Here is an 18,976-nt window from a genome sequence, read left to right on the forward strand (position 1 = left end):
TGGGTCTCCCTAGGCTCAAAAGAGAGAGTAAATCTCATGATATGTATATATTGGAAGAAGCCCAATTATTTGGAAGGCCATGGCTGTCCAAAGCTAAAAGGAGTATTGTAGAATTTGATACTATCCTTGAGCACAAGTATAGTGGGGGAAATCTTGAAACGGGGGCTGACAGATTTTAGCTAATTTTGACAGGCATGTGTAGATATTGACAAATTCTTAAGTTTCAGAGTGACCTCATCCTCTCCCAAAATTTCTTAAACTATGCCTTTACAAACAAGTATTTCTATTCTAATGATGTCTTCCTGAGTAAAATGTTGAATCACTCAAAGGACACAGATTAAAAGAGAGAGAGAGAAAAAAAATGCCATGTGGGAGGGGCAGAGCTGTATAAAACCAGTCATTACCATGTCTGAACTGTAACAACTCTCAGAGGAGCATTGCCCGTCAGACAGCAACTCAGAGAATAACCAGAGAACAACCAGGTATTTCAATGATTTTCATGCCATCTCTATGGGAAATAGGATTTCATGTTTTCTCTTCCTTCATGCTGGTATTAATAGATTGAAAATTTGGATGTGGGGTGTTTGCAGAGGGGGAGTAAAATTTAAGTGGTGTTTTCTTGTTTAGTTGTTTAATTGAAAATAGTTTCTTTCAAGATTTAAATTAAGTTTATAAGGTTTAATTTTGAATCTCAGAAGCCAACAAATACATATGTAGCATTAACCAAAACAAAATGTACATTCAGATTGTGATGTCAATTTTATTGAACAGGTTAGAATATATATGTTCTCTGCTAGCTACTGTTTTGACACTAAATTTGATGGAAACAGCTAGATACATTAAAATATTTTCATTTAAGCAATTGAATGTAATCTCTACATTGTATATAAATAATAGGAAAAGAAGACTTCATTTGCATCTTAAATGAAAAAGCAGGAATTGCAAAAATTAAGCAGCAATAATATGTTTATTGAGTTTAGTTCAATCATGGGTCAATTTAGTGAAAGAAAATAATCAGCCAAACTAGTTGCAGGGTTGACTGAAGTATGGTTCAGTAAATAACTTAATACCCTATAAAAAGATACTTATTCATTACAAAAGCCATCTTAATTCTGTTGGGGGAAATGTAGCAGTGTCTGATGAGATGTTCCCCTGAAACTGGTGTTTTCTGTCAGTTCTCATTAATTTTTGTGGTCAATTTCAAAATATTTCCACTGTCTAATTGTAAACAAAATTTATTTTAAATGCTACAACAAACTCTAATCTAACGTCCAGGGCCAATAGGGTGAGAGACAATGTCCATGTGCCCGGTGACTCCTCCCAAATTCTTCCTTCCCTGTGCCAAGTTTCAGTGGTGCATTTGTCAACTTGTGTTGCAGGAACCAACACAAGCACCGCCAGGAAGCCCAGCCCTGCATATTATTCCCATTAATTCATCCTGGTAATACTATTAAACCTTAATTAAAAGAATAATATTTGGAAGTTAATGAGATCATATAAATTATTATAGAAAAATTCACAACAGATATACCTGTTCCAGGAGGCTGTGGGATTTCACAATACTCCATTACTTCAATTTTACATTGTTTTGAAAGATTTTCATTCAAACATAAAGTATGGCCTTATCTGAGAGTCAGGAAACACTGCATATGGGTGCCTTCATAGATTTCTAAAAGTATGAAGCTCTCAGACCTTACTTGAAAAGTTTGTAGGAAAGCATTAGACTTGGAATCAGAAGTCTGTGATCCAGTCTAGGCTTCTGAAATGGACCAGCTGTGCAATCTCTATTTTCATATTTTCATTCATATTACAGAAATTGCTGAGCCTTACTGGACAGGTAATTATGCAAATTGAAAAGGGAGCTGAAGGAATTTGGTAACTGCCGTATAGACATCAAATATTATTTTTACATTAAATGTAATTAATTACATCTTATTTATAAATATCATTGAAACTATTTTTTGAAAGAAGTAAATGCATCCAGGGCAATTTGATTCTGTTCTTATTAACTTTTTTTCTTTATCAAGTTACCTTAAATTCTAACTTAGTATTAACAGAACTTTCTGATAGTTTGTCTTTAGAGTTAAATATTTTTACTATCAAAGTTACTATGTGGATTGTTACAAAGAATCATGTATTTAGGTATGGGAGAAGTCTAAATTTACTTTTCTGGCTCTGATCTCTTATTTACATTTTTCACATGGGGATCGAGAAATATTTTATTCATGTTATTAATACTGAGTTTGTTTCCAAAAGATATTGAGATAATTAATTTTAGAAATCTATACAATAAATCTAATTATTTAGACAATTTTAAATTTTAAGAGGAAGAGGAACAAATTTTTGAGCTATCCAATGTAATCTAGTATCTATGATGAAGCAAGAGAAAAATAAAAGTGACTTTTTTTTTTTCGTAATAAGCCTTCTAGTAGAATTACAGGGTTACTACTTTTTCCTTTTGACTTCCTCTTTCTAGCATTTCTTGCACTACAACTTGCTTAAGCTCTTACACTTCATAGTGAAGCTATGCATCCCCAAACGAAGCAATGTGGAACACTGGAAAGGGTGGGCTTCCTTAGGCAGACCTGGGCTTGAATCCCTGCTCCACTACCTACCAGCTGTGTGACATTATACAAGTTACTTAATGTCTCTGGGCATCAGGATATAATCTATAAAATAGGGAGAATCACCTCTACCTCATACAGATTCTGTAAAGATTAAATGAGGAGAGGAGGTGAGAGAGTTTTATTTAATTTACTATTTTTGTCTTGATAAAGTAGTCTGGTTGTATTCCAAATGAGACATTTTAATACAAACAAATTCCAAACACTTTCTTAAAAAAAAGAAAAAAGCATTCATGAACCAAAGGTTCACACAAGAAAGAAGTGATCACTGGTCCTTGTTGGAGAGCCCTGCCGTGTGAGACCACAGGTGTAGACAGCCAAGACCAGAGCCAGAGGACATGCTTCCTCCTGGGTACTTGTACCAACCCCTCCCCAGTTCTGGGAAGGCACTGTCATAAGAAGGTTTCCTGAGGGATGATGAATATCAGCATTGTTTGGTATACTGATATATTTTGATAATTACAGGGTAAGTTTCAAGCTACAATGAAAGCAAAACATACAGCTGGAAAGACGATCATTGGTCAGGACCAAAAAACACACACACCTTGGGTGTGGGCATGCATTCAGTTGCCTGCAAAGCCTGAGGTCAGGGAAGGTCTCAGATGGTTCATACCTTGGTGTATATACAAGTTTCATAGGCCTGGGATTAAGGATTATCCCTGCAATCTTGCCTGGCATTGACTTTCTACCTGGTGAGGTGGCAGAAGAAGGGGGTCTTCTAGTCCTCTCAGTAATGAACTCCCCAGTATAGGAAGTCTTTTTTAGTAAGGCTGTGGTATGTGTGGTGCTATAGGGAAGGGGTGTTGGAATAGGGGCTGGGTGAAAGTCCAAACCTTCAAACAATGAGTCCAAGCCACTTTAGGAGCAAGAAAGTAGAAAGAAGATTGACCATCTTACCAGATGCAACAAGGTATGTATGCAGGTGACATGCATTTCAATACGTGTGTGTCTTCCTGTGTGGCAGTGTGTGTGGTATGGATGTGTGCAGTGTGCTTGTGGGGGCAGCACAGAAGTTGAGAGCATGACCCTAGGGTCTGCCAACCTGGCTTCAATTCCTACTCCTGTCCCTGTCATTGTTATTCTATGGAATGGCACCAGGTGTCACTGCTCATCATACAAAACACTTCATGTATCTCAGGAGTGGCTATGTAATTTACAGGGTCTGGTGCACAGTGAAAATGTGGGCCTTTTGTTTAAAATTATCAAGAATTTCAAGATGGCGATAGGAGGGCATTTGGCCAAACAAGGGGCTTTTTACAGCTGCACAGGTGGCATGTCCAAGAAGCTGTCCCTGCCCTGCCTCATGTTGTTCCATGAGGAAGAACAGAGAGGGAATCTGTCCCTACACAGAGTGCAGCCTGTCCTACTGTGCTGACCTCACCCAAAATGTTACCTCGTGTTTCAGAGCTGTTTTTTTCTTCCTCTCTTTGCTTCTAGATTGAAACAATGGAGGACCTTTGTGTGGCAAACACACTCTTTGCCCTCAATTTATTCAAGCATCTGGCAAAAGCAAGCCCCACCCAGAACCTCTTCTTCTCCCCATGGAGCATCTCGTCCACCATGGCCATGGTCTACATGGGCTCCAGGGGCAGCACCCAAGACCAGATGGCCAAGGTGAGTTTGAGCTGAAGCTCCACATTTGGGCCGAGTGGTTCCTGAATGGAATTGGAGAACTGCTCTTGTTTTATGCTAAAGACATGTGACTCAGGAGGTCAGCAATCATCACAGGTAATGCAGGACTGATCTTTACAACACGAGTTCCTTAGATTCAAATCTATAAGACAGCCAAACCCCAAAATCCCTCAGTTGTAGCTGTTGAAGGCATATCAGAGTTGAATAGCCTGCAGGGCTGGAAACAGTTATGTTTCCAGATATGCAGTTAAGTGGCTGCATCTTATATTTTAATAATTTAATATTCTTGTTTTTCAAAGTGAGTGCGTCGTACCCATTATCTCATCCAGTTTTAAGACAGATATCATTTTACAGATGAGAGTCCTGGTGGTATCAATGAAGCCCCACTGTCTCCTAACTCCTAGCTTGGGTTCCTTCCCATTGCTCTGCCACTGTGGTGTTTGTTCCCTATTCCTATGAAGAATTCCTCCCAATAATGTTAGGAGGGTATCACAAAGGGAAGAAAAACATACCACGGTGGTGCTCACTATACCCACAGAGATGCATGGATAGTGTTGTAGCTGCAGAAGATCATGCCTGTGAGGTCACGGTAGCACAATGAGACCTGACATTATGCATGGCCAACCCTGAAAACCAAGGTGGATGGGATGCACAACATCATCATGAGGGATTTCTGCAAGGCCACTGCCTGCCTTCCTTGGTGAATGGACATGGACTCAGTCAGGAAACTCTTTCCACTGAGTCTGGGCCCTTGAAATTATGCTGGACTACTTCAATTATACACGGCAATCACCATGCAGTAGTCAGTCACTCAGCACATATAAAGTTCTTGCGATCATGTTATTTCCCAGGTTAGTGACCTCGATGTGGCCATCATATCATTAAAATTCTCTTGCATTCACAAACACAAACATTAAGATTAAATGCTTTAAGGATAAGTATGCATTGTGCATGCAGTCACACCAAGATGCTGCCGGCTGGTTTCCAGTTTCCCACAAGAAGGTACCTGAGTGTAAATACATTCTTTCCATGCACATGGTGACCCGTGTAAGGTGGGCCTCATTTGAAGTTTGAAGTTTCACAGAGAGAGCATTGGCCAATCTTGCTGCAGGAAGACAAGGGATGGGTGAATCACTCTCTGTGTTTGTGACAGTTTAAACATTGAGACTTACAACAAAACTCAATTGCTCAACTCCCTGACACAAGTAGTCTTTTGCAATATTCTTTCCCCATTGTGTTTTCTTTTTTGCCTTGAAAGAATAAAGATAGTAAATTGGCACAAAAACTTTAGAAACACCAGGTCTTAGGTTTTTTTCTTTTTTCCTTTTTTTTTTTTTTTTTTTTTTTTGAGATGGAGTCTCACTCTGTCACCCAGGTTGGAGGGCAGTGGCGTGATCTTGGCTCACTGCAACCTCCACCTCCCAGGTTCAAGCCATTCTCCTGCCTCAGCCTCCCAAAGTAGTTGGGATTACAGGTGCCTGCCACGATGCCCGGCTAGTTTTTGTATTAGTAGAGACCAGTGTATTAGTCACTCTGGTCTCAAACTGCTGACCTTATGATCCACCTGCCTCGGCCTCCCAAAGTGCTGGGATTACAGGCGTGAGTCACCGCACCCGGCCTAGGTTTTTTTTGTTTGTTTGTTTTGTTTTGGTTTTAAATGTAAAGGAATTAGTAGCAATGTATTTTGGGAGCAAATGCTAAATGAAGTGCTCTGGGCTTTTAAAGTAAAAATCTTGATTTCGGTACTAGGGGAAAATAAACCGGTCACTCTGGACACATGACAGCTTTCCTCTATCTAAGAAGTGCTTTAAGCCTTTGGGACTGTGCAAGGATTCTACATAGTTTTTGTTTGTTTGTTTGTTTTTGGTTTTTTGAGACTCTCTATAGTCTTTTTACAACTCTGTTGCATGTGTAGATTTTGAAACTCAAATGTTAATATGATTGCTTCCCAAAGAAAAAGAAAAAGACATTGATTGGCTTGGAGAAAGAAACAGACTGTGGGGACAGACGTATCTGTGTTTGAGTCATGGCTTTGTTCCTTCATACGTGTGTGTGAGGACATTGAAACCATTTGCATCTCAGCTTTCTCATCTACAGAATGAGAATAAAAATGTGTAGCATGCAAGACCGTTGTGAAGTTTAGAGATACTACGTAAGACACTTAGTAGCCGTCATTGTAATAACAACCAATACTTATTAGTGCCTTAGCCAGGCATCTTTCTAAGAACTTCTCATAAATTTACTCACATAAGACAAAATACTATGAGGTAGGTACGATGATTACCATACTCATTTTACAGATGAGGGAATCGGGGCAAGAAGAGGCCACACATTTGAGAATTGCTGTAGCTGTTAGAAGTGGTATATTTGTAGTGAAAGAAAAGAATAAATAAAAGGCATAAGCTCCTGGACACGTACGTCAGTGGGAATTAGGGTACAAGCTCTTTTCCTTAGAGTGAGGAAACAGACCCATCCAGGCCAAACTGCCTCACTATTTTCTCCGTGGCCTTGGCATGGACTAGGGGCAGCTCACAGTCCCACTTTTGCAGGGACATCTCCCTGAGTGACTTTAAGGCTGATTCAGGAAGGCTTTAGTGCTAGCCCAGAGAACCCTGATTCAAGGGTCAATTTCCTTGGAAGGGAGGAAAACTAGCCAAGCTGTGGCAGGAAATATTCTTCTTTTATGTGAGGGCGGAGTTGCACCACTTCTTTTCAGAGAATACTAGGAGTTACGATGTATGACTCAAAGAGCAGAGAAAGACCTCACAAACTGTAACAGCTTTCCCTCTAGCCCAGAAATTCACCAACTTGCTGGACAAGGCTGCCTTCATTAACTTTATTAGCAGAACCCCAACCATCAAGCCACTTACCAGATCGGCTTCTCCTCAGGGACCCCATAGGGAGGTGCTGCAGGACCATGGGTTCCCAAGAAGGTTGGAAGGGGTGGGTGGCTGGAAGGCAGGGCCAGCTTGCAGGTATTAAGACTGGCAGACCAAGGCGGGCAGGCAGCAGTGTTGTGGGAAGGGGATCTGAGGCAGCTTCAGAGGGGACAGTCCTTGCTGCCAGCTTCCCTGTGTCAGCTGAAACGGCCTACTTACCATACAAAGAGATTCACGTGTCACCAGACCAACTTGTCCCTCACATGGACATTAATTTCTCTGTGTATGAATGTGGTATGTGTAAATATTTTAGGTGAATCCTGTTACTATTCGTGACCTGTTTTTATGCTTTAGCTGACTCTGGCTTGTAGTTTTTGACAGGTTGAAAGGATTCTGTGTATAAGGCCACTGAAAAGAGAGAGACACACAAGGTTCTGAGTTAACCTTGTGACTTTCTTCAAAATACTGGCATTTTTTTCAAGGCCATTTATTGGTTGGATATAATTTAGATAATTTGGGTAAGAGGTTTTAAATCATCTCATAATAACAATTTGTTTTCCAAAATGGCCAGGATATAAATTAATCTAAAACACCTCATGCTGTTTTCTATAAAGGAAATTTAGGTTGGCTGATACTTTTATATTACACAGAAAGAGTATTGAGTATCTATGCTTGTTCCCCACGTATAAGGGCAGGGAAAAGATCTAGGACCATTTTAGAGCCACCTGATAGCCATCCGTTTTAAAAGTTCAGTAAATCCGCGGGCAAGTGTAACCATTTTCTCTAATTCTGGTTGTAGGTGCTTCAGTTTAATGAAGTGGGAGCCAATGCAGTTACCCCTGTGACTCCAGAGAACTTGACCAGCTGTGGGTTCATGCAGCAGATCCAGAAGGGCACTTATCCTGACGCGATTTTGCAGGTATCTGACTTATTGGTCCATATTTCTTTTGTGGTTTATTTTTGCAATCTTCTTGTCTTAAATTCACAATGTTAGACTGGGAAGGAAGCGAATATACCCTCCCCCATTCACAGAAAGAAAACTAAGACTCAGAGTCATTAAGAAAAACATATCCTAAGGTGATATGCATAACAAGAGCCAGGAAAGAATCCAGACTTTATGAGTTTTAGGTCAAGCCTATTTATTTCTAAATTCTCTCACACCCCTCTGTCATTGGTGAGGTATGTGTTATTTATTATAAATCCACAGCAGAGACTCCTAGAATACATGTGTATGCATGAGGATTTCCAGAGGAGAGAGGGTAGGGACTGACAATTAATTGAGAAATGGTGGAAGGTCAGGCCCAATGATTGCATGAGAAATCACTGACCTTCAGATATCTTTCCTCTATATATCTAACTTATCATCTGTCATTGATCTCTCTCATCTATCTTATCTGTCATACATCTATCAATCCTATCTATCTGTTATCTATCATCTATGATCTGTCTTCTCTCTCATTTAATCTACTAATCAATCAGCTATCTCTGGGAGTAATACATTTCCTCAATACTCCATTTCCTTAAATGTCAGCTATCCAGTTAAGTTATAGAACCTGAGTATAGACTGCTCCTGTTGGTAACCAACTTCCACAGTCATGCTTATGAGGTAGATTATGAAGAGGTATCTCCCACAGCTCTCTTCCTGGGCACTCTGACACTCCTTCTACCCATTGCCCAGGGAATTATGGGCTAGAGGAGGTGGACAGGACCCTGATCATGTGGAGATTCCGCCAGGTGTCCTGCAGTACCTGGCAGTCCATCAGGAGGGCTCTGTCCCCTGCCCTAGGACAGGCTGCTACTGTGACCAACCCCTGTGTCTGACATGGTGCTTACAAACTTCAGGTTGAGGACTGAAATTACCATTCACTTTTGTGGTTTACTAAAACCCGTATTTCCCACTGCATAGGTTGCCCCATAAAATAGGTAACTAGAGAAGCTATATGAACTTTGTAAGATCATTACTAAGGCAACATTTCCTTCCTGTCAGCTTTATTGAGGTATAATGGACAAATAAAAATTATACAGGTTCAAGATGTACAGTGTGATGACTTGCTGTACCTATACATTGCGAAATTATTACAGTCAAATTAATGAACACATCCATCACTACAATTAACTACCATTTGTATGTATGTGTGTATGTATAGTGAGGACACTTAAAAATACATTCTTCACAAATTTCAAGTAAACAGTTTTATTAACTATAACTATTAATGAACACAGTCTTCTTAACTATAGCCATTATACTGTACATTAGATCCCCAGAGCTTATCCATCTTATAAATATAACAAAAATTCCTTAGAGACCTTGACGTTTAGGAAACTGAAAAGGGGCCTTTCTTCTAGGCTGTTGGTCATCTCCTGGTTAAATCCAATCCATAGACACAGCAAAATGTGAAAGAAATTAAAATTCACCTTATTAGTTTTAATGCACCACATCCTTATCGAAATAATTTTCTCAAAGATTCCTCTAAAGTACCGAAATAAAGTATGTATCAATATAGCATTTCATGATTGTATTCAAAAACTATTATCACGGCTTAAGAACGGTCTTGTTTAGTAGTCCTGTGTTATATATAGAGAATCCCTTCTTTCTGTTCAAGGCACAAGCTGCAGATAAAATCCATTCATCCTTCCGCTCTCTCAGCTCTGCAATCAATGCATCCACAGGAGATTATTTACTGGAAAGTGTCAATAAACTGTTTGGTGAGAAGTCTGCGAGCTTCAGAGAAGTAAGTGAAACCTGTAATTGAAATGGCTGGATCCCAAACAAGTAATGAAGTCACTTTCAAAGCAGTTCTCTACAATTCTACAGTTCATAAAAGCAGAACTGGAATTCCACACCAGCTCCCTAGGGCTGGTCTGGCATAACAGCTGCCCCTCCTGTACCCTCTGGGGCTTCCTCCTCTTCCTGTTGCAAATGTCCCAATTGCAGAGTCATAAATCAGGAAAACAAATACAACTGTTTTCCAGAGACACTATCCCCCAAGCCAAACCTCTTTCCTTTTTTTCTGTCTCTATAATGCAAAGAGTTCAAGAAGGTAGATAGAGTTGGGGTGGAAGTGTGGACAAGGGGTCTGCACTCTTTCCCCCTTCAGCACCTGCCTTCCATAGCCAACCTCCACTCCCACCCTACCCCAGGTATCCTAATCTCAATAGGAAGACCGTAATTCACAATTATGCCATGGCTTGTTTGTTATGCATTTTATATAACTTTTGTCATTTTCTTGCTTTAAAGGAATATATTCGACTCTGTCAGAAATATTACTCCTCAGAACCCCAAGCAGTAGACTTCCTAGAATATGCAGAAGAAGCCAGAAAAAAGATTAATTCCTGGGTCAAGACTCAAACCCAAGGTAAAACCAAGAAAATATTTTCTTTTCTTCTTTCCAGTTAGAAAACTCTGATCTATCTTTTCCCATCCATGAACTTAGCCCTCATCCCTTTACAATTTGTCTAACTTTAGTTACTTTGGTGGATGCAATGTTATTCCTGATTAGCTCAGTTGTGTTTTAACTGAGAGGAAATAATTGAGACCTACTAATAGAAGATATATGTTTAGTACTTAAATATTTGATTTTGGATATTGCTTGAGGATAGAATATGAAAGGAAGCAGAAGCTTTCAAAATAGGAAATATGAGCATTGAAATAATTGTGAGTCTACGCCCACTGTGGACAAAAAGAAAACAAGGCTCGACCCTGAGCTTAGTAAATGGTATGAGCTGTAAAGAATACAGGCAGTGGAGGAGGGAAGAATCATAAAATTATTTTCACTGTTTCTTCTCTTTCACCATTCAAAGCCAATCCACTGGCAAGGTTTTTTGGTCTCTGCTTCATCCCTCCTTGATTATCTAAGTCGAGTCTACCATTTTAACTCATGCTCTTAATTCTTTCACAGGCTCCTACCTCCCTTTGTATATTTTTAATTCAATCATCTATTCATTGTAATTTAGTTCATTGCATCATTTATTCATTAAATTCGTTCATTCATTAAGTTCAATGAAGTTCATTCACTTAGTCAACAAATATTTATCCACCACACACCATGTGCCAGAAACTATATGTGGAGATAAAGATAAAAATGGTAAATCCTGCCACCATAGAGCTTACAGAGGAGGAGTTCAATCATGTTGGAAATTGCTATACAGTAGTAGTCAGTGCTTTTATTGAGAAGTACAGGTGCTATGTGGGAGTACACAGGAAAGGCATCTGACTCGATTTAAAAATGTTTAAACTGTAATTGGGAAGACAGACTGGAGCTGGCCAGGTGGAGGGCACGTGCCTGGGGGGAGATTTCCAGACCGAGTGCACAGAATATGCAAAGGTCCAGAGGTAACCCTAAGGAGAAGAATAGAGTCTGGTCTCACTGGAGTGTGGAGGGCCAAGGGAAGGAGGTAAAATTAAAGAGGTGATGCAACACACTTATTATGATATTCCCACACTAGAAACTGTCAGTGACCTTCTACTGTCCTCAGGAGAAGGTCTTGTTCTTTACCTTGACTTTCAAGTTCTCAGTAATCCAGTTGACTGTCCTTGGCTACCACTGGCCCCTGGAGCTCCCATAAACACTCATTGCTGCCTCTAGACTTTGCTTCTGAGGATGCCTCAACTACAGGATTAAAGCTGCAGTTTAAGTTGCAGCCAAAGTCTTACTCTTTCCTGGAAGTGTCTCCTAATCACTTCCTGATCTTTTCTTCTTCTCGTCTCCTCATCCGCTTTTTCAGCTTCACAAGTCATGTTAATGTTAGCCATATACGGCCTTAAGCAATTATGGAACTGATTTTTGTTAGTTTGCTTTGCTTTTCCTCTCAGGCTCTAATTATTTTTGGGTAGGGCCAGTATGTCACGCTTGTCCTGTGTCCCCACAAAAATTTGCACAATTTTTTGCTGACGGTGAAAATCCTTCATTCTTCTGAATTTCCAGATAGAATTGTAGGCCTTCAGTAAACAATCGTTGAATAATAACATATAAATGTATTTCTAAGAAATAGAGATGATTATGAATTCAGAATTGTGTAAGTATTTCATTCATTTATGATCTGTTAGGATTGGAAATGTCCTAAGAGAGCTCCTATCCTTCTTATCAATTTGTGTTTGCAGCACCATGTCCCCAAGAGGACATGGTGCTCCCCTAAGAGCCAGTTAGGTGCTCCCCTAACTGGCTCCCCTAAGATGCCACTGGCAGCGGTAAAGCCAGGGTTGCTTCTTCTTCTGATCCTTAGTCTAACTCCAGAATTCCCCAGTTGGATGTTTAAAGATTTTAATAACTTATTTTTTTAAGGATTTTCGTTTAACTCTTATGTTTAAGACATTGTTTCAAGAAATAGTTTGGTGTCTTGGTTTATTACTTACCACAATGGAAAATGCACATAAACTAAGTTCTATGGGATTTTAAAAATATATATTTTTTTGTTTATCTGAAAATAATTGATTTCCTTTTAGTTCTTCATTTTCACTGTGGATTTTGAAATACTGTTCTAAAATATTGACAGACCATTGACATAAAGGAAGCAGAGAAAGATGATTTAAATCAACAAAAGTTCAGTCAAAATGGAGAACAAAATTAAAGAGACAAATGGAAGTTTTGCTTTCTTTAAAGACCGGCATGAGTTGTTTTTCTCTTTAAACATTGTGCTAAATGGCTGTAAGTCAATCAGTTATTTTGCCAAGATGCTAAGCAGCTATTTTGGCAGATTGTTTTACCAGCTTTTGTAAGAATTGGAGAGAATTGTCTGTTTCATCATGTTATGATCGAATACTAGTTTTATCATACACATCACACATTACGATACCCCAATACTAACCAAAAATTTTAATAGCTTGGGAAATATATTGAATGTATCTATTAAATGAATACATTGAAGGTGAAACTGATGCAAGGCAGGCAAGCTCCAAAGTGGGGCTTAGCCTTCAAGGGTTCTTGGCTTCACCCAGGAAAGTATTCAAGGGTGAGCTGGAGGTAGGGTAGAAGAAAACAGTTTTATTGAAGTGGCAATGTTAGAGCTCCATGATTGCTCCTGCTGAGAGGCACAGCTCAGGGCAGTTTTGCAGTCATATTTATACCTACTTTTAATTACATGTAGATTAAGGGGCAGTTTATGTAGAAATTTCTAGGGAAGGGAGAGTAACTTTTGAGTCATCAGGTCATTGCCACGGACACGGAAAGAGGTGGTAACTCCAAGGTGTTGCCACCACAATGGTAAATTGACATGGCACACTCTTCCACCCTGTCCCTGGTCCCTGTTTTAGCTAGCCCTCAGTTTGGTCTGGTGTCTAAACCATGCCTCCAGAGTCAGGTCCCACCTCCTACTTCAAAACCACATTGACCTATTAATCTGTTAAGAGTCTTGTATTTGTCGGTAGTTTTGACTGTGGAGGCAGAATTTTTACAAGCTTACCAGCATCATAACCTTGGGAAGACTGCTAACCTAGTGGTGTCCTTTGGTATAAAATGACACTAATAAAACCCACCTAAGAGAATAGCACAATAATATATTTTGATGCTTGGAATACTGCAGAGCAAGTACTAACTATGAGCAGACTGCTTCTTAAGCCAATTTCATTTTTTTAAATGATCACACTCAGTTGTCAATGTTTCTGTCAATCTTCTCAGGCTCACTCCTTCACTCCCTTCTCTGTATGGTCATAGTAGTTATATTATTTAGCTCAATTACAGAATTTATTACACAGCATTCCACAACTGATTTTGAATGTCTTTCCCAGTGTTCTAGGCTCATCCAGGATAATTATTCCTTTCTCATCTCTTTTATCTGCACTATTCTTAATTAAGGTCTAGCATATTTTTTTAAAAATGTTTTTGAATAAATGAGTGACAGATCCTCAAACTGTCTAGACCAGATTTTGCAGTACATGATATATTTTGGAAAGGCACTATAATATTCCTTAAGAGCCTCTTTTTCACTTCCTTCTTACTTGAATAACTTTCAACTGCAAAGATTTGAGTAAACATTATAAAAGGAAGTGAAAATCTCCTTTCCAAATTTGATAGGAGGTCTAAATTTTAAAAACGTTATTTCTTCATTTTTCTTGGATTTTGCAAGCCTTTTGAGAAATTTGTTTCAATTTTAATTTTGCTTTAAATAAATCTAAAGAAAAACTTTAGCTTGAAGATCAACATCTCTGCAATTTGATGAATTTAGTTTGATGGCTACTCAGAAGATTCAGTAAGTAAATTTCACAGTTCTTGATTATGAAACCTAAATATATGTTATGTTTTCTGTAGGCAAAATCCTAAACTTGTTACCTGAAGGTTCTGTAGATGGGGATACCAGGATGGTCCTGGTGAATGCTGTCTACTTCAAAGGAAAGTGGAAAACTCCATTTGAGAAGAAACTAAATGGGCTTTATCCTTTCCGTGTGAACTCGGTATGAGACAACAAAATATATCTTCCTAGTATATATTTTAGGGCCTTTGACGAGATACAGACAGAAAAATTAGACACCGCTCATTCATTTTCCTACATGACTTGCTAATTAGAAGTATCTGACTCTTTCAAGAAACAGTATAGGTAGAGGGGAAGACCATGGCTTTTTAATTATACATGCCCAGACTCAAACTTTGACTCTACCACTTAGTTCAGAGGGCTGTAAATATTGAGACATGAGTTCCTGGCCCATAGTAACAACTAAACAAGTGTTTTATAATTATGGTGGTCATTACCATTGTTGTCCATCTTACTAAATAAAGGGCATAAAGTTGAACAAGCTAATAACATCAGAGTACCCACTAAGGATGTACAAATATTTTATTTTGTTGATAAAAAAACCACATTTATCCAACACTAAAGTAGAACCCATCCTCCTTTATGTCTAATTTTAAATCTCTTGATACCTTATAACCAACTTCCATATTTTACTTTTTAATAATATTAGACTCAGCACACACCTGTACAGATGATGTACTTGCGTGAAAAGCTAAACATTGGATACATAGAAGACCTGAAGGCTCAGATTCTAGAACTCCCATATGCTGGAGATGTTAGCATGTTTCTGTTGCTTCCAGATGAAATTGCCGATGTGTCCACTGGCTTGGAACTGGTAAGACATTGAGATATTCAAGTTTCTGGGGCTAAACCTACCTTTCGTGAGATGAATATATACTCCTTACAAATGGTGTGGTAATTTCTCACGGAAATATATGAAACAGTTGATAGTAAATATGGCATACCTCTACATTTCACTCAAAGCCTTAACTATATCATACATATTACCTTCTTGTAAAAACCTGACCAATCTGTTAACTTTTTATATCACCCACAATAAAGTCACTGATTTTTAATATTAGACTTAAAGTTGTTTTCCTTCTGTTCTAATACTTGCTGTATTTTCTTTGCTTTGTTTTGTTTTGCTTTGCAGCTGGAAAGTGAAATAACCTATGACAAACTCAACAAGTGGACCAGCAAAGACACAATGGCTGAAGATGATGTTGAGGTGTACATACCCCAGTTCAAATTAGAAGAGCATTATGAACTCAAATCCATTCTGAGAAGCATGGGCATGGAGGATGCCTTCGACAAGGGACAGGCCAATTTCTCAGGGATGTCGGAGAGGAACGACCTGTTTCTTTCTGAAGTGTTCCACCAAGCCATGGTAGACGTGAATGAGGAGGGCACTGAAGCGGCCGCTGGCACAGGAGGCGTTATGTCAGGGAGAACCGGTCACGGAGGCCCACAGTTTGTGGCAGATCATCCTTTCCTTTTCCTTATTATGCATAAAATAACCAAGTGCATTTTATTTTTTGGCAAATTTTCCTCACCCTAAAACCAAAACGTGCTGTTTCTGCAAAAGATTTTTGTGGATGAGCTGTGTGCCTCAGAATTGCTATTTCAAATTGCCAAAAATTGAGAGATGCTTTCTGCGTATTTCTGTTCTTCTGAACAACTTCTGCTACACACTAAATAAAAACACAGAAATAATTAGACAATTGTCTATTATAACATGACAACCCCATTAATCATTTGGTCTTCTAAAATGGGATGAAGCCCTTTTAGATTTTCCTTACTCTCAGTTTATTTTTATAACATTAACTTTTACTTTGTTATTTATTATTTTATATAATGGTGAGTTTTTAAATTATTGCTCACTGTCTATTGAATGTAGCTAATAAAGTTATAGAAGCAGATGATCAGTTAATTTCCTATCTAAAAAATGCCTTTACTTGTTCTCATAATGAAGAATAAGTAGGTATCCCTCCATGTCTTTCTATAGAATAAATATCTAGAAAAAACATTAAACAATAGGCAAATATATGTTATATGCATTTCTAGCAATACATACCACATACATATGTCTGTATCTTATATTCAATTGCAAGTATATAATAAATAAACCTGCTTCCAAACAACAATACGTTTGTTGTCATTTCATTAGGTCTGCAGATCATAGACCTATTATACTTTGACGCCTAGGAGTTGAGCACCATGACTCACTTGTGAGAACTCAGAAAAAATAGACAGGATGAAGGATCCAAGGCATAACTACCTTCATTCAAAAAGACCCAATGTTGAGGGTGAGTGGGATGGGGTTGTATGAAAAATGGATTAGAGCTGCTTTCTCACAACAGCAAAGACATAGCAATTCAGAATAGTCTAAGTTACAGTCCTTTGGGGAAACCAGTGTCTAAACATTAAGGACACCAGGATTAATGACCAAGTCCAGTGGTCCAGACACAGAAGAAGGCCTCAGTCATTGAGCTGAGAGTTGCAAGCAGTGAAGATGGGAGATGGACTGGGTGCAAGAGCAGGAGGGGAAACATAAGATGGCTCCTTCTACGGGTGCTTGTTTCTAATAGCAGTGAATGCTTCTGAGTGAGTCAGAGGCGGAGAAGAACGTAATTGAAGACTTGAGAAATAAGGCAAGTTGTAGGCTGGGGGTCTGAACAACAGAGTCTGGCTGCAGGAGTGTGGCTGGAAACTGGAAATGTACCACAGTCCCTTCGATGGCAGGCAGGGATGCTTGACCCACGAGAACATGATAGCTAAAGACATGGCCTCAAGACAGACTCTCTGCCTCCAAATCCCAGTTGACACTTACAAGGAGCTTACCCAGAGGCCAACCATGGTGCTTCTTTTTGCTTCAGTTTTCTCTTGTGAAAATTAAAGAAAAAACTACTTTTACCATATTGCTATAATGACTGAGTTCATATATATCAAGCAATTAAAAGAATACTTGGCATATATAATATTTAATAAATACTAGTGATTACGATCTTTCTTATCTTTGTCAGCGATAAAACTGTCTCACTGTGAGCTGGTCAAACATGAATCCCAGAAAATTACTCAGTTAACTTTTTAAGGCTTGCATAATGGTGTATATTTCTTCTAATCAGACATCCCTGAAAATTAAGAGTTGCTGTTTCTTGCATTCTTCTCCTTACTTTTAATTTCATTTTTCTATGTGCTTTCATAATTCTGCAAGGTGATAGGTGGTAACTTTGTGAATTATCATGAGTCTTAAAATATCCATATCCATATTTAACTCTCATTATTGAATTAGAGTAGGGATATACAATTCTCGGTTCAGCACTTTGAGGGTATGATATTATTGTCTTTTTGGTACCCAAAATTGTTGATAGGAAAGTTGATGTTAAGATAATTCTTACTCCTTATAATTTTAATATTTTTGTTTTTGTTTTTTTGATACTTCATCACATTAAGGATATTTTTAAAAATTATATTTTAAAAAGTTTATCTTGTTCATCAGCAGATTTTTCTATCTGGAAACTTATATGTCGTTTCAGTTCTGGGAAACCTCAACCATCACAATGGACTCAGTATATCTTCCCAAAATTCATATGTTGAAACTTTAATCCCAAACGTGATGGTACTTGGAGGTGGTTCCTTTGGAAGAAAATTAGGGTTAGATGAGGTCATGAAGGCAGAATCCATGATGGAATTACTGCCCTTATAAGGAGCTCTAGGCACCAGATCCTTTTCTGTCTATCATGTGAGGATACAAGAAGAAGACAGTCATCTGTGAATCAGGAAGAGGCCCTCACTAGAACCTGATCATGTGGGAATACCCTTCTCAGACTACCAGTCTCCAGAACTATGAAAAATAAATGTTTGTTGTTTAAGCCACACAATCTATGGTACTCTGTCATAGCAACCTGAACTGACTAAGACAGCCATTATCTACTCAATTGCTTGGAGCCATTTGATTTACTTTCTTCTTCTGGATTCCTACTAAGATAATATTGATGCATCTGATGCTCCTCTCTGTTTCCAAATTTTTTGAATACCTAATAAATTCACATGACCCAAACATCAAATATCATAAAAAAGACTAGAGTGAAAAGTCTTCCTTCCACTCTTGTTCCCTATTCATTTAGTTCCTATTACTCTGTCTTTACTAGTAATATATGTGCATGTTGCAATAGACACACAGGGTCATAAATAAAAACAACAAACAAATAAAATTGTTCTAATAATACTGTATTATTAACTGAGTATATGATTACCCCTTTCTCTTTCCTAGTCCCCCAACAGGCAACAAAATAATGTACAACTATGATTTTACTGTTGCAGGCAGTATACCTATATGTAGGGTGATATAGTTTGGATATTTGTCCCTGGCCAAATCTCATATTGAATTGTAATCCCCAATACTGGAAGTAGGGCTTGGTGGGAGGTGTTTGGGTCCTAGGGGCTGATCCCTTACGGCTTGGTGCTGTCTTCATGATAGTGAGTTCTCATGAGATCTGGTCACTTAAAGGTGTGTGGTAACTCCCCCAACTCTCTCTCTCTCTTGCTCCTGCTTCTATCATATGATGTGCCTGCCCCCCTCCCTGGCTTTGCCTTTTGCCATGATTGTAAGCTTCC

General features: G+C 38.7%; 1 protein-coding gene across 3 annotated transcripts; it reads left to right on the top strand.

The window, feature by feature from the left end:
• The first annotated feature begins 412 nt into the window (after window positions 1-412).
• SERPINB2 (serpin family B member 2) lies at window positions 413-16,503 on the top strand. Of its 3 annotated transcripts, none has more exons than XM_010388790.2 (8): window positions 413-482; window positions 4,062-4,238; window positions 7,935-8,054; window positions 9,739-9,867; window positions 10,374-10,491; window positions 14,380-14,522; window positions 15,030-15,194; window positions 15,513-16,503. In XM_010388790.2, exons 2-8 carry the CDS (start codon window positions 4,071-4,073, stop codon window positions 15,915-15,917), a joined length of 1,248 nt encoding a protein of 415 aa, XP_010387092.1. In that variant the 5' UTR covers window positions 413-482; window positions 4,062-4,070; the 3' UTR covers window positions 15,918-16,503. The 3 variants fall into 3 exon arrangements, with proteins under 3 accessions (XP_010387092.1, XP_010387093.1, XP_030781902.1); XM_010388791.2 differs by lacking the exon at window positions 413-482 and adding an exon at window positions 2,483-2,734; XM_030926042.1 differs by lacking the exon at window positions 413-482 and adding an exon at window positions 3,340-3,534.
• Window positions 16,504-18,976: the final 2,473 nt, after the last annotated feature.

This window comes from Rhinopithecus roxellana, chromosome 21 (assembly GCF_007565055.1).
Source record: "Rhinopithecus roxellana isolate Shanxi Qingling chromosome 21, ASM756505v1, whole genome shotgun sequence".
NCBI classification, from domain to species: domain Eukaryota; kingdom Metazoa; phylum Chordata; class Mammalia; order Primates; family Cercopithecidae; genus Rhinopithecus; species Rhinopithecus roxellana.